At 39.5% G+C, this 16,008-nt stretch overlaps 1 protein-coding gene across 5 annotated transcripts in view; it reads left to right on the top strand.

Moving 5' to 3' along the window:
• The window catches only part of WDFY4 (WDFY family member 4), a 130,675-nt gene that overhangs the window by 10,409 nt on the left and 104,258 nt on the right, over positions 1-16,008 (top strand). For all 5 annotated transcript variants that reach the window (XM_021398004.1, XM_021398005.1, XM_021398006.1 and 2 more), the window contains 10 exons: positions 1,266-1,527; positions 5,595-5,709; positions 6,306-6,409; positions 7,762-7,905; positions 8,497-8,686; positions 9,555-9,744; positions 11,755-11,915; positions 12,230-12,682; positions 14,030-14,134; positions 15,190-15,380. In XM_021398004.1, the coding sequence (XP_021253679.1) occupies positions 1,267-1,527; positions 5,595-5,709; positions 6,306-6,409; positions 7,762-7,905; positions 8,497-8,686; positions 9,555-9,744; positions 11,755-11,915; positions 12,230-12,682; positions 14,030-14,134; positions 15,190-15,380 (1,914 nt within the window). In that variant the 5' untranslated portion in view covers position 1,266. The remainder of the gene's footprint in view (positions 1-1,265; positions 1,528-5,594; positions 5,710-6,305; positions 6,410-7,761; positions 7,906-8,496; positions 8,687-9,554; positions 9,745-11,754; positions 11,916-12,229; positions 12,683-14,029; positions 14,135-15,189; positions 15,381-16,008) is intronic.

The raw sequence follows: 16,008 nt of genomic DNA, 5'->3' as shown, positions 1-16,008 counted from the left end.
GCAAACAGGAAGAAAGGCTTGCTAAGTAAACTGTGAATAGAAAGAGAGGAAACTGGTAAATATTTTTGGCTCTATTCAGGTAGCGTCATTGATTGCTCAGGTGCTGATCTTGTGATGTAACCATAAGCACTGCATTTCACCTCTCTGCACCAGTTTCATCATCTGTAAAATGACTGCCTCTGTGAAAGACTTTGAGCTTCTAATACAAATGATCAAAGTGAATCTAGGCGATGGGAGTGGGTTACTTGTTACTTAGCATTGATTTAAGCTTAGAGTAGTTTCCAAGGCAAGATGTTTCCATTAGATAAGAGAATGGTGCAACTTGGCATGTGGTTGCAGCCTCCTTGAAAAACTGTCTCTGAGCTATGCTCTCATTGACTCTGTAGAGCAGTACCCAGGCATTTTCAGAACATGGTACAGCTTCTTGATGACTCAAGTGGGCTGAAATCCTGTAGCAGGGCAAAGCATAACATATGACAAATGTTTCTCCCACACAGTCACGAGGAACAGTCTTCCTGTTTACTCTTTACAGTCAGCCCTGTGAGTAGAAAAAGTGTGATGTGTTGTCCTGACACAGATAATTAAGGAAAACAACAGCAGTGAAACACAAACTGTTGTTGAGGTAGGAAGTTCCAGACTGATACCGTTGGAGACTGATGAAAATCTCGTAGCCCTCCATTTCCTAGTGAAGAATTGAGTGTAGGCCACAGTAGAGTTACCGTCCTCTGTAGTGTGAAGGATCAGTATTTGCATCCAGGTTTAGGTCTCTTGTGGGACCATCAGCTTGCTGCAGGCAGTGTGGTGCACAGTGATTAGCATTCATACTTAATGAAATTTATAACCAGGATCTGTTGTGCTTTTCTGTTGTAGATCTGATTATGGTAGTAGTTACAATTTTTCTTTTACAGTTGAGGCACTTGAAGACTGACTCAGTAGCAAAGTTGGATCTAAGATCCAGATTTCCTACCTGGTTTATCAGTTTGTCCTGCCAAAGCCCGTATGAGTTGTGTAGAAAAAAACATGCATGTCTCTTGGGAGAGAGCTCATTCATATGATTGCAAGGTGATAATGGTATTGTCCAGGAGCAGTGTGCTTAGCCGTTAAAAGTAGAAAAGAATCAGTGGCTGCAAGCATTTCCATGCCTATGAACTTGCTAACTCCAATCACTATGACTATCAAAGTCTATTTTTTCAAGATAATGGGATAGTATGGGATGATGCCAACTGTAAATAACACAATGTCATTAACTTCATTTCTGATTCCAGCATGGACAAAGCAGCTGAGCTGATGTGGCAGCTGGAGGATTCACCTTGCAAAGCAGGACAGCAAGAGCAAAGCCCAGATGATGTTGATAAATCAGAGGTGCCAGAACAGCCTGCACACGGAAAGGACAAGATGCCCCAGAGTCATACTCTCCAGTGGGAGACTCTAGGCAGACAATTTGTAGAGTATGAACAGGTGGCTCCATTTCTCATCCCAGAGGAGCAACAGAGAAGGCTGCTGGACTTTCTTCCCCTCTTCTTAAAGGTTTGTTCTACTTATTGTTTTTGATATAGATGCCAAGGATGTACATTGAGATTCTGCTTCTGTGTGTTTTGTGGCCACCCTAACTGCCAATGGAGTTGATTAGTGCATGATCTCTAGCTGGCAGGTGGGTATTTGATTTCACTGAGAGCCTGAGGAAACAGTTTCTTGTTCATCTCTCATCTAACCAACCTGCTGTGTTAGCATGAAAAAAGTGTATAGTGGAGCATGGCTTTATTTATGTGAATGGCTAAATTCTACTCATTGCTGGAATATGTTGATGGTAGAAGCGTGTTTCAAGGTGAGTACCCTGTGAAGTGGATACTTCATGTATGCCTCCACTATTCTCTTACTTAGCGGAGGCTGAGCACAGTTTCAGTCTGGGGAAAATGTGACTGTGGTATGCGGCTAGCTTGGGGAAGTGCAAGGGTACAGCGTGAAAGGCAGGATTTTGGGGTTAACAGCAGCACTGATGTCTAATTCTAGCGCTTGAGAGAGGTGTCGTTACAGATAGGGAAACTGCAGCATGAAAAGCGGAAGGTCATACTGTGGGTGAGAAAAGAGCTTTGAAGTAGAACACTTCAGCTAATAGGTTACCCTGCCATGTTCCCTAGATCTCTCATCAGCCAACAACTTCTAATGTGGCAATATTGAAAGGTGAACCTAGAAGAGTCTTTTAATGAATGGGAGCGTCATTGGTTGATTTTGTTAGTGTGTGAAAAATGAAGCGAGCTGTCTGAGTGACCTATACAGTGGCAGGAGAGCATAGCATAATCCTGAGAAAGGCAGAAAACCTGGTGCATACTTTAATGTATTGTGGCCATGTAGTATAGAAGGATAGTTTTTTCTCCTGAATTACCTATTATATTTATGGGTGTAGAGTCTGAGATTTTGCACTCTCTCATTATGTAAGCCTTTCAGAAAGAAAATAAAAGCTTGTTTTTTCATGAACCATATTTTAATGATGGCATATTTTATCTGTCTGTACGGTGTTTTCAGTGTTCTTAGGTGACCAAACACAGACCTATCCATTCCCTACGTACCTGAGCCAGTTTTCTAAAAAGTAATGAGCAGATGAGGAAGAAATGTTGTTAGATTTGGTACTTGTCTATATGAGAGCGGTGTGGGACACAAAAAGTGGCAGTTGTACAAAGAATGTATTGAAATGTGTGTGCAGGGAACACTTTGCTCTGTGCTATGAAATCTTTGCTGTCCATAGAGGCAAAAGGGAAATAACTTCCAGACAGTCAAAAGCATTTCACTCAGCTAGATGAAGCATGGGTCTGTGAAGCATGTAAATCTTGGTGCAGTGTAGGTCTTTGAAAATGCTATAGGTGCTGGTGCCAGGTAACAGTACTGAATGAGATAACCCTTTGTATCAGTGTGATGCAAACAGATTCAGTGCAGACTGAGTTGCTGGTAGGATCTGGTGAGGGCTACGGCAAAGATTCTGCTATGTTTGAATGCAAGCTTGCCATCATCCACAGCAGTACAGACTAAAGGAATTGAAAGGTCTGAAAAGGCGATGAGTATATTGCCTGGAGATGCAGAAGTGATCTTTACATTTAATCGGAATTGTCCTACATATTTTGTGTAATGACTTAGTAAAACTTTCACTTTTCACAGCTTCATCTTCTGAATCTGTTTGTGTAGAGTTGTATCTCTCCTGAACCAAGAGCCATATCTGAAGAATAGTACTGTTTCTCTGTGTGTGTGTGCCTGCCACTGAAAATGAATCTCAGTCTCTCTCCTTGCATATGGCACTACAAGTGCATGGACAGACTTGGCTCTCTTGTGAGCTCACTGCAGCTTTTTGAGCTCTCAGAATTATGGCTTTGCAAAGGCTCAGTGTTCTCCTCTCAGTCTTCAAATAGTACTCTTCAAAGTAGAGTCAGGACTGATAACGTTAAAGTTTTCTGTAGTGAGACACCTTTTTATTTCATGGTTCTACTTTTTAAATAGCTTACTACAGATTGCACTGTTCTTTCTCTGAGACAATGAGGTGCAACTTTTTCATTTGGAATGGGATGAAGTTATTCTGTTTTTCCTAGGACAGTTTTCAGAGTTCCTTTCCTCCCTCCTCTTGAAGCTACGTGGGAAGAATACATCCTTAATGCTTTGAAGATATAAATTGATCCCAGTTAAGATGGCTTTCCTACAGTACAGTCTCTCCAAACTGCCCACTCCCCCTTTTCTAAGTAGTGTATTGCAAGCTGTAGGAATTGATTTGCTGAAGCACAGTAATTATTTTAAATTTCTGAAGGATATTATGGTTACAAAATATATTGAAAATGAACATTTCTTGTTAGCTTAATGCTTTTATTATTTTGTGTTTTAAGAGAGGGATTCCTTACCTTCCCTTTTCTCAAATTTATCAGATGAGTTTTGCAATGCTTTGTTGGCATTTAGGACCATATGTATGGCTAGAGCAATTTTCCTTGCATCATTGGTGTAGTAATATACTGTGGAAGACCTGGCCTCCTAGCTTTGAGTCCTCATGTCCTTTCCCATATAACCTTTACTTCCTTCTTGTAACAGCTTCCTGCTTTGTGCTGAGTCCCTGGTCTGGCCTGATCTGGCCTGGGAAACACATCTTTGTTCAAGTTGTACCTGTTATTAAGCTCTTAGTTACATTAACTACCCTGTTTCTTCCTACTTAACTGGTCTCTGCTTAAGTCCTCTTTCTCCCTTGAGGATTTTCATCTCTGTCTTCCTTTCCGTGATGAACCATACAGGTGCTAATGCATCTCTGTCTGGGACGTTTGGATTTTACTGGTTAGAGAGAGAGGGCAATAAACAGGAGCCAGCTGAGATGTGGAGGCTCACTACTCACCAACACTTCTTCAAGAAGAAGGAAAAGAGAAAAATGTCAGCTATCTAGGAGTAGGCTGGAAGTCATTTTAATGTGACCTCTGCATCTTCCTGCTTGGTGCTTCAGAAAGTATTAGAATGTTTTATTACATGGATGGCTTTCAACTTAGCATTTCTCCATTAAGCACTACTCAAACTTGAGAGAAACGTCATTCTCCTTTACATTGAAACAGTCTGTTATTCAGCACAGGCAATCCTAGTGTAATGCCCTATAAAACAGTTGGGAATTTGTACTTTGATGCCTGTTCCCCCCGTCTGTGAATAGGAAGGACAGATGGTAACAGCAGACAAGGAGCTCGTGGCAGAATCTTAAACATCTAGAAACAGCCAGGCTTAAGAGGAAGAGAGAACAGATTAGGTTGACATCACATTACTTGATTTTCCCCTTAAGGCAGACATCCTGGAACGGAGTCAGGTTGATTTTCTTCCAGATACAGATCTTTATACGTTCAAAGACTAATATATTTTTAGAGGAGACCATATTTTAAGGGTTAGTGTCTGACTCACAGCATGATCACCCATAGAATTAAATCAAAATGCTAGTGGCCTGATCTGTAATAACTGAACTTTTGCACAATGGTAGCATTGTTGTGAACCTTTGAATAATATTGTTGGTTTGTTTAAAATGAATTACTAGGGATGCTGTGCAGCTGCATTTCACCCTCATGTAGCCATCCCACAACCCCCTCCCCCCCCAAAAGGAGGCACTTTCAGAGAAGACAATTAGGTGAAACTCTAATGAAATAAAATGAAAGCACTTGCCTTGTTGCCTGAGTTGTTCTCTGCTTACCTGCTTACAGGTTGCTCTGTGTAGGAATGAAATAGCTTCTCCTCAGTCTGCTTTCAGCAGAACAAGAAGGTACAGATAACTTTGAAAAGCATTAGCATGATTTTTGATACAAATAATTATTGGCACAGGGGCTATGACAGACATTCGCACACTTTTGATTGTATCCTTTGAAGAAAATAAAGTAAATACTGTCTGGCAGATGCATTGCATGATTCAAACGTTAGTTCCGGGTAGATTTCTGTGCTTGTAGTGTTAGTGCTTCTGCCAGTCCATTAAGAGGCATTTGACAAACAACACAGGAATTTTATGGGGGAATGTTAGTTTTATTTGTATTTATTGGTACTTCTCAATCCATCAAAGACATGCCCTATCAGAAACATTTAAACGGTTTTTGAAACTTGGATTTCAGGCCTGGGAACAGTCCGCTGGAGTAATTGTATTCCCCAACATTCAGCTGCTAGCCAGTGAGGTTTCCAAGCTTCTGACGAAGGAGATTAAGAGGACCGTCAATGGCAAATCTGCAGGTAATGATCCCATAGCACATCCACTGGGGGTTTGCTGTCATTGCCTGTCCTCTGTGGTGCATAATACGCTTAAGATGAGGGAAAGAAAAAGAATAGAAAATGCTATATGTAGCAAACCAGATCTTCTAGTAGGTGTCAGCTAGCATTGGCTTTGTATGACTATGCTGAAGATCTGATCTTGTATGACATGCTGACCTTATTTTGGAATGTGAGGGTTGAAATTTATAATACTGATGCTATGCAGTGAAAGAGTAGGCTACACTTAACATTCTGAAGTGCTTTCTGTAATGGGAAAGATACTGCTAGCCCCACATGGCTTTCCTGTTGGCTGTTGCGTGCTCTTTGCGCCACTCACCTGGCAAACTTCCTAAACTGAGATGGTATTCCCAGTGAAACTCATCAGTTTATGAAAAGTACTTTACATGAGCTATCCTGAGCCTGATGTTGGATCAAAACCCTTTCATGTATTTTCATTCACCTCATTAGGCTCTTGCTAATATAATTTTATAAAACCTGTCAGATCTGTTAAGAAAAGATCAATGCAGTATTTTCACCTTTCGTTAGGGAATTGAAGTTTAATGTTTTTGTACTAACAGAGGAAGCTCGGCTGGCTTTGGAGCATTTGTTACAACAGAAAGGGGAAGTAGAAGATGGCCATTTGCTCCTGAAATCAGTGTATCTGCTCTCACAGACTGACTTGGTAAGAGAACTAACTACAAGGGGTTATTTTGGTTTTTTTTTTCTTTAGTTATTCAAGAGGCTGGGTAGCTGCCCAAGAGGTGGAACATATAGATCTTATAATGTTTGTATTGTTCCTAAAGTTTTGTGCATCAGCATGCCCCAGGTACAGTCAGAGAGAGAATGTGAGAGACAGTTTATAGTCGAGACATTTCTAAAAGAAGGAAGTAAGTGCTCTGTGCTTTCAGATGCCTGATGAGCAAAACAAGAGAGGCATCTATTTTTTTCAGTGTTCCTCTGATCCTCAACTTTTCTTTGTCACTCCAGCTTATATAGCAAGGAGATACCTGGTACAGATCTGTTTGTCTGATAACACACTGGTTGGATTGTCATTTTGAAGCACTTCAAAGTGTGTCATATTCTGTCTGTACACCTGCTCTCAATGCAGACTGGTATCAGCAACACAGCCTGCTAGTGGGGCGTGAGGGGTGCGTTTATCCCTGGTATCAAGCTGTGCAGTTTGTCTCCTTATTCAGATAAATGATTCTAGTAGGCCTGGTCTGTGTCACAAAAGGAACTCTATAAAATTATATATAGTTAGACACAATGTGAAGTTTCAAATGAGATTTGTGCTTTTCAGGTGTAAAATGTTGCTATTTTTTGTAGTACAGACTCTCACAAAATTTCATATCACCAGCCCCACTCTTTTGTTTAGTTTGCAGCTAATTTTGTTTTGATTATTGCATGCCAAATGGGCACCCTGGGATGCCACTTCTTTAAGTTGTACAGAGTCATTAGTGGAAATAGAAAGAAACTAAGTGCTGAGAAATACTGCAGAGAAACAGTGTGCCTTACATTTATAAAAGCAATAATAAGAAGTGTTTGTACTGTTATTCAGTAAGTTACAAAAAAAAAAAAAAAAAAAAAGGAACTGTAGCTAAATTGCTGCTATGCTGGGTCAAGAATGGAATGGAGAACTCGTATTTCTATCATTCCAGGCTTCTATAGCTACAGGGTACCCCCCTTTGAACTAATGATAGAGAAAGCCCTGTCTCTGGTAATACTACTATTTTAGCTGTTAGTTCGCAGGTTGTATGCTTTATCAACTGTTGATCTCCTTATGCAGGGCATGGTATCTGTCAAAGCTGTAGTTCAGCTGGGGTGGAAAGTCCTAGGAACAGCTATAGCAATGCATGATCAGTGTGTTTGCTTCTCCTATCTAGGTTTGTAGAGCTGTGGTATGATTGCAATGAGCAGTCTTAAGAATCAAATACTCAAGTAGCTCATTCAGCTTTCATGGCTACACTTAGTGTGTAGAAACAAGGAAAGCACAGCCAGATGCAGGAGGGGCTGACTTTTATTTTCCTCACTTAGAGAACAATGTGGAACATCATTGGATCAGGACTTCCAGCTGCTCTGATGCAGTGCCTGTACCTTTTCTTCACTTTTCCTCTGGAAAAAAACAGTGATGGAGAGAGAAACGAAGATGAGATTGAAACTCAGGAGATGCTTGTTGAGGTGAGATACCCTTCGGGGAGCTTCTTTGCCCTGAGTACTCATATGTTCACTCAGGCTTTGGATTGGGGTTGGTGGTGATTCAAGTAGCCAAAGAAAGGAGTAAGTTAGGACTGAAAATTGTTAAACAATCTGAGATTACTGCATAATCTCTTGTTTTGTTATTAAACAAAACAAAATAATTTAACCTGGGAGAAACTCCAGAATATTCTAGTGAAAGTTGTGTTATTGCATATTCTGGTATCTGTATAAGAACTGTGATTTTTTTTTTTAATTTTTAAATTTTCCCCTTCATCCCCTGCTTAACTTCTCCAAAACTACTGATGGATGGAGTAACCTATGGTTTAGATTTTTGTTTCTCAGTTAGACCTGGTTCACAGTACTCAGTTCTTGTTTCGCAGTACCCATGTTCAGATGTTTGGGAGGGCTTTGATATGGTGCTGCGGTCTCCCTGTAAGCTACATGTGACATGTCCCAGAATTTTATTCTGCTTTGTTTTTCAGTGGGTGTATATGACTGTGCATTGCTGCTGGCCTTTATTTCCCAAGCATTTACAAAGATGTTTATTGCAGCTGTTTTTTGTTTTCTTTCCAGATAATGCTAAACATGTACAGAGAGGAACAAGGTGTAGAGGAACTTCTGGCAGCTGATAAGCTTCAGTCATTAATTATAGCAGCTGCTTCCCTCTGGGACCAGTGTAGCCATTCATGGAAAGTACCCACAGGCCGTGTGCTGCGAACAATTTCAAAGGCTCAGACCAAAAACAGCATCCAGTACTTACAAGGTGTGGTTTAGTAATTTGGCTTCTCCTTTCCTCATGGTTTCCCTGAGAATGAATTCTCAAGAAACTTATCTCTGGGGTAGATTTTTGTTTCTACACAATCTGATACTCGGTCAACTGCAAAGCACAGGCTCTTGACTTTCTGCGCTGGAACGTTTAGTGTGGATAGACATCTGGAAACTGACAATTTTTCCTACATTCACCAAAAGGAAAAATACTAGCAAGGGTCCATCCCACTTGATCACACTAATGTAGACAAGCACAAGATGTATTATGGTTTGTATTTGTCTATTTTTAAGTAATGTGACTCAGTGTATGAGGTTTGTCAGCATTCTAAAGTGAGAGATTGAGGAATAATAGTTTTAAGTACTGAATAGTTTGGTAATTTGGAAGCTATACTGGAAGGACTGTCCATCACATTAGACAAGATAAACTAGTCTTTGTTGCTTAGATCAAAATGCATATGCCTCAAGACATATGCCTCATTAAGCAGAAAATTCATCTGTGAATTCTGTACAGGATGTGACTGACTTAATATGTGACAAATATGTCTGCTTCCGCTTACCTTCTACTGAGGCAGCTGAAGTTGCAGAATATGAATTTGGGGGGGTGGGCTGGATGTTTATATTCTTGAGAGTGAGCTTCTCTGGGTTAAAGCATGCATACATTTCTTTGCTTAAAAACAGATATGTTCTGCATTTAACCCCTGAGATAAGTTTAATGTTCATATCCGCTTTTTCTTTCTAGAAAGAGTTAAATGTCTTCTATTTTATTGGGGAAACTTTACAAACTTGTTTGTTGTTCCATTTTTATCAATAACTTTGGACTTGACTATCAGTTCTTAAATTCCTGCTTTTTTTCTCCCCTACAGCCATGGACTGCATTAAAATAGCTGTTCAGAATCTCTTTAAACTGGCTGATACACTGCCTGCTTGTGATGTGTGCGAAGCCGTTAGTATTGTCTTGTGCTTTGTGAAAGATTCCTATCCTGTATCATCAGCATTATTGACAGAGTTTGAAAGTAATGATGGCTACCAACTCCTGCTAAAAGTTTTACTAAGGTTAGTATAAAGGTGTTCTGTGGGTTTCTAGAAGATGATAAAACTTCATTTTTCAGAATGCATGGTGGTCTGTTCTTGAATGTTAGTTACAGGTATAATTCTATGTAGATGCAAAACCAGTAACAAGGGCTCTGATGTTAGATCTTTCATTGCTATTTTAGGAGGGGAAGCAGTTTATAACTTCTGCTATGGTTAATTTTTTTGTTACGGTGCCAAGAGGAGAAGTTAGTCCGTAAGTGAGGTAGGGACTTACTGAACACATGGCAAAGGTTCTTCATCAATTATTGGTATTAAAAGAGATTTAGGACACTTGTTTCAGTTAGGGTGGACTCTTAACTCAGGAATGCAATCAGCTAGGGAAAGAAAGCAGATCTTCTTGCAGTGCAGAAAACAAACAAAAACCCACCCAAATTTATATCTGAAATAGCTACATTCTTCAGAACTGAGATGAATTTGAACAGACTGGAACAAATTCCCGCTAGTTCTCCTCCTCATCAGTAGTACAAAGTAGAAGCTCTTACTCTTGTTATTTGCATTAACTAATCAAGTGTGGAGTTTGCTATGTCAAAGTAGTACATTAAGTGCTTCTGGGGAAGTGGTATAGAAGCCTCGTTCTGGTTTATTACTAAAGGAGAAGAGCACTTCCAGATCTTTGTTCCTGTTGATTGTTGTTTCCATTCTGACTTTGCCTGTTCTTGTACTTCTTTTCAAATATTCAAAAGAACTTTGGTCCCTGACAAGTATGTCATATGTAGGAGGTATTTTGTAAGTTAGATCTAGAGATACGTAGTTTGGATAATGAATTCAAAGATATCTGTGGGTATTATTTCTCATGATTTTTTGCAGGGGACTAAATATGACACCTATAGTTGGATCAAGTTCTCTCTCTTTTTACGGTAGTGTTTATTTACCCTGGATTGCCTAACTTTCCCTTATAAGTAAGTTGTGTTGAGAGATGGGTATTTCTGATGAAGTTTTATTGATGTAAGAGAAGACATCTGTTTGTCAGTAAGGACTGTAACTCTCTTTTTAACTGATGTAGGCTGGAAAGATGGAAAGAGTATACAGATGCTCAGGGCTGCGGTTTCATGTCTCTTTTCCTCAACTTTGCTAAGTTTCCCCTTGTCTGATGTTTAGAGTTTTTTTCAGCAAAGAGAATCCTGCAGATCATGCTCTTCCCCACTGAAAGTGGACATTGGTTTTTTTCCTTTGCCAATCTTTTTTCTTGCCTAGCTTAAAATAAAATGTTGTTTTCTTCTGAGAGATCTTCCTGACTTCCAGTCTCTATTGCTCTGCCACTAAACCATGCCCAGATGCTGCAGTTTTCCTTTCTATGCAGTACTGAGGAGGATGACATGATAAACAGCTGTTCCAGACTTTTGACAGGCATTCTCTTCAGTCTAAACTATGGCACATCTGGGATCACAGCTCAGACTATTTCACTACTTAGGAGAGACATGCTGTGTTTTATATTTGATTCACAAAGCTCAAGCAATACAATATTTTTCTCTTCCTAGAGAGTGAGCTCTTTTGATTAGTTATCACAGGAGATTCCTCCCCTTGCCAACCATATATCTACCTTTACTTTTTAAATGTAATCGTGGCTTGGATTGCAAAAAAGCCATGTGAAGTGTCTGTTCTAGCATTTGATTTCTCATAAAAATTGTATTTTTTACTCACCAAAATAGTCATTATTTTGGTGAGAATTACCTTTTTTAAAGTACATTGAAATAGACTCATTTCTGAAGTATAGCATTCTTATGTTCAGAGAACTGTTACATTGTCACTTGACTTTTCCTTTTCAGTTTGTAAATTTTGTTCTGATTCTGAATGTTCCACCAGGGTGTGGAATGACTGTTTGTAGGATGGCTAAACAAAGCAAAAAGATGGCAAAATAAATGAGATGGGAGAAATGGGTAGCTCTTATGTGTTCAGTACCTAGTGATATATCCAAAAAAAGTTTGTATTACTAAGGCATGAACATATGACTGTCCCAACTTTTGTTGCCAGATGTGAGGGGTTGCAGCAAAATGAAGGAGATCCATATCTGAATGAGATTCTGGACATGCTGACTTGCCTTACAACCTGTGGGAAAACTGAACTGAAAGTTTCTGGCAATATTATACATCCGCAATTACCTCAATTTGATTATGAATGGACACGGTCTTCTGGTACAGTATATATGTGTGGCTATGGAGGCAGGTCATAAAATGAAACTGTTTGTTGTATGTCTTTCAATGGAGGAGGGAGTATGAGGTAACATCTCCTGATCTATGTGGTTAATGTTGCAGAAGCCTGAATGTTACCTACACCAAAATGAACTGATTGTCAGCTGTAGTCTGGTTTCAGGTTGAGGATGTGTGTCTGTGAATCCTGTTTCTGCTCTCAGATATGATTAAGCATTGTAGTTGCAGTACTTCAGTAGAATTGATGTTTAAAAACAGAACACACACGAAAAAGGGTATTTCACCTGTTTGTCTTGCAGGAATGACAGTCAAAAACCTCCAGGCTTTTCAGGTTTTGCAGTCAATTTTTCAGAAAAGTAATGATCAGCACCTGTGTGGAACGATCTTAGGAGCAATTGGTACCATATGGGCCTGGGACACTGTGAACTTCTTTCTTCTGGAATGGACGCTGCAACCTATCAACCAGTTTATTGACATAATCCATTTCAAACCACATCCGGTCCAGGTCCAGTTCTTCAAACTGGTAGAGTCAATTGTTCTAGACCTGTCCTACATCCCCCATGACATTTTGAAGAAGGTTCAGTATTTGATAAAGGAAAATGTAGTGCCATTCTGCACTTTAACAGCTCTCCGGTGCCTTCTCAGCATTACCAAGAAGGATCTGCTATTCAGTGACATATTCCGGGACTCTGGGCTATTAGGCCTACTGCTGGCACTTCTAAGGAAGCAAGCCAAAATCCTGAGGAAGTCAGGTACAACTTAAATGATTCATGATGACTGTTGAGGCAAGCATGCCAATAGGAATCAATGCATCTCTTTCTGCTATCAATTTATAAATTTTATATACCAAGTAGCTAGATTTGTCTGGAAGCCAACTGGCTCAAGTTTAAATTTGGGATGTTTCTGTCATACTAGGCCATGCTAAGGTGCCCTCTGAAATCTTAATTGTATATCATTCTGTGCAGTATTCTAAGGAGTTCATGCCCTGTTCTTTACGAATGAACAGTAAATTACTCTGGAGGGTACTGCTCATCCACGCTTCTAATACTGATCTTGACTTGGAGTTCTATGACATGCAAGCTTGCTAGTATAGAAAGTTTTCCACAGTACTTAGTTCCTCTGAAAACAACACTTAATTGGGAGGACTGATGATGGGAGGCAGTTTCTTGAATTTTGGCCAATCACAGTTACTGCCACCCACTGTCATCTGATATAATTATCTCCCAGGGAGATAATAGTCCAGATGTGGTAACCGTTGAGTATACCTGCTTTGTGGGACGGATTTCACATATTTGAAAGGTTTTTTTTACTGCAAATTTATATAAATCATTATAAAATTTTCTGTGCTACATAAATTGGGAGATTCATTTAAATTTCAGTATGATTGTCATTTAGTAAAAAAAGAAACCTGAAGTACTAGATTTAACTTCTAATTTAGCAAGAAAGTGAATTATTTTTGTACATTTATTTCAAGCAATAAATTGAATATGAACTGCAACAGAAGTTCCAGAGTGTGGGTGTCAAGGAAACAGATTTGTGTTCTTGATATCAGAGAACTATTTTGAGAGTTCTTAAATAAGGAATGTCAAGATAAGTTGCCAAGAACTATGGTATTTATCTTGCATTTATCAGTTAGTTGATGTATTTTACTGCCTTAGATTACTGACGATGTAAATTGTACAGAATGGGTGCCTGAATAGGTAATTTGTAACATTGGATTCGTGAATAAAGAAGGGCAGACGAGAACACACTGTGAAGAGATCACTGCTTCCCTCTCTTTGTTTCCAGAAATTTAATCTGCAAACTTCAAGGTCTTTAGATCTAAAAATAACTTACCTTATGCTGTCTGATCCTGGAAGTGTTTGCCTTTGAACTTGCAGGTTCCTGTGTTTCCCAATCTCGGATTACACCCTGATCATTATACACTGCCCTGTCTGTATTTTGTTGCTTGCTTTTGAATTCAAGTAGCCTATAAGTAATATTTAAGATAGAACTAGAATTTGCTGGAGAATTGGTTTTCTTTTTTTTTTGGTTTAAGATATTCTAGCTACCGTTAACTACATCTTGTATAATGTTCTTTATTAACAATACACTGATAGCTGGAACCCCTCTGCCTGGTCTGGAAGAAGACACTGAGAAGGAATTAAATGCTGTAATGCTGAAGATGGTGGCTGCCCTTACTGTGGGATGCGTGAGAAACACTGGTAAGAAATGATATATTACCTCTGTGATACTTCATGATAAGTGATCGTGATGCCTCTTAAGAAGCACCAACAAACATTCTGGCTTTTGTGCTTCAGTGAGAGGCATAACCACATTCTCTACAGTTAGTCTTACCATAGTAGTCGCTTTGCTTCCTTCCATGTGAATACCCCTAAGGTGTTTAGTTGTGGAAAACAAAAAGGTGCATGTGAGTTCTATGTAATGATTGTTCATCCAGTTTTTTTTTCCCATGTTATCAATTATTTGAAATCCTGAGGTGATCAGGCACATATTGGATCACACTTAGATATATATACATAGATAGAATCATTTGAGTTGAAAGGGACCCTTAAAGGTCATCTTATCCAAATCACCTGCAATGAACAGGGGCACCTACAGTGAGATCAGGTTGCTCAGAGCCCTATCCGGCCTGATCTTGGATGCCCTGTGCCTCACTACCTTTGTAAAAAACAAACAAACAAACAAACAAACAAAAAACCTTACCCGATCTAAATCTCCCCTCTTTTTGTTTAAAACCATTTCCTCTTGTCCTATCACAAAAGACCCTGCTAAAGAGTCTGTCCACCTCATTTTTTAGCTCCCCTATTTAGATACAATATAGCATTGGCATACTTGGGAGAGGTTTGTGTGGGGAGTCTCATGGAGCAGAGCAAGACAGGAATGAAAAGGATTTTCTGAATACTGGAATCCACTCAATGCATTTGTCTTGTATGCTGTAAATGTATTGTCACAAACTGCCTTACAAACAAGTCTTGTTCATAAACTGAAGGAATGTTCAAGCTGAAAACTAATCAGGCATTGTTTCATGCATTATTGTATTGGGAAGCTACCACTGATAACGGTTAGAGACCCTGATCATCCTGTCATTTTATTCCTACTTGTGCTCTTCAGTCTGTGTCCTTCAGTTTAACTAGCTCTTCTTTCTTGACTCCTTTCTGTATTTGTAGAAATGTGGCACCATACACTGAGAATATGCCTTTGAGAACTACAAGTAAAGGATAGTTTAAGTAACAAATGATACTGTATTTGTCCCCAGTTGTTCTAAAGGACTATGGAATGGTGCCATATATCAAGATATTTTTGGATGATGAATGCTACAGGAGTGCTACTCTCAGCATCTTGGAGCAGCTATCGGTCATCAACTATGAGGAATATATGAGCATTATTATTGGAGCTCTCTGTTCTTCTACTCAAGGGGAACTACATCTGAAACTAGATCTGCTGAAGGTAATTGGCATGGCTTCCAAGTTGCTTGTTGTTTTCTTGGAAACTGCTTGGCATTAGCAAATCGTTTTTAATCTCATCCCTAGTGCTGTGTTTTTCTAAGATGGTAAAAGCAGAAGAGGAAAGAGCTATGAACTAGTTTTTTATTCTGGTGGATCAGTTCCTCTGTTTTTTATCAGTGTGTGTGTTTATGGTCAGCACTTTCAGTACCAGACTGAAGTATTTTGAAGACTTAATTAGTAACGCAGGGCAGAGAAATAGAGGTGGCAAATATTAGGGCACACTTGTAGGTGCAGCGATGTAATGTGACAGAGAAAGGACAAACCAATGTGAATGAAAACGAAGATGTGGAGGGAGGATGTGAGAGGAGGTTGAAGAGTAAGGCTGGAGGGAACTGGGTAGGTAGGCATGAGGTGAACAGCTTGATTCTCGCACATTTCCAAGGCTGTAGCTTTACTGTCCTTATTTTGGTAATCTCTTGGGTACACCAGTGTCTGGAAGAAAACAAAGGTGAGTTGGTGGAAAAGAGGATGTCTGGAGGGTGAAATTAGAACAATTCATGGCCTCTATTGTGCTTATATAGGGTCTTTGATCCATAAGCAACTGAAACAGGGGAAAGAATCTATGTGCT

Source organism: Numida meleagris, chromosome 5 (genome assembly GCF_002078875.1).
Source record: "Numida meleagris isolate 19003 breed g44 Domestic line chromosome 5, NumMel1.0, whole genome shotgun sequence".
Classification (NCBI taxonomy): Eukaryota; Metazoa; Chordata; class Aves; order Galliformes; family Numididae; genus Numida; species Numida meleagris.
This window is presented reverse-complemented; position numbering and strand designations above follow the sequence as displayed.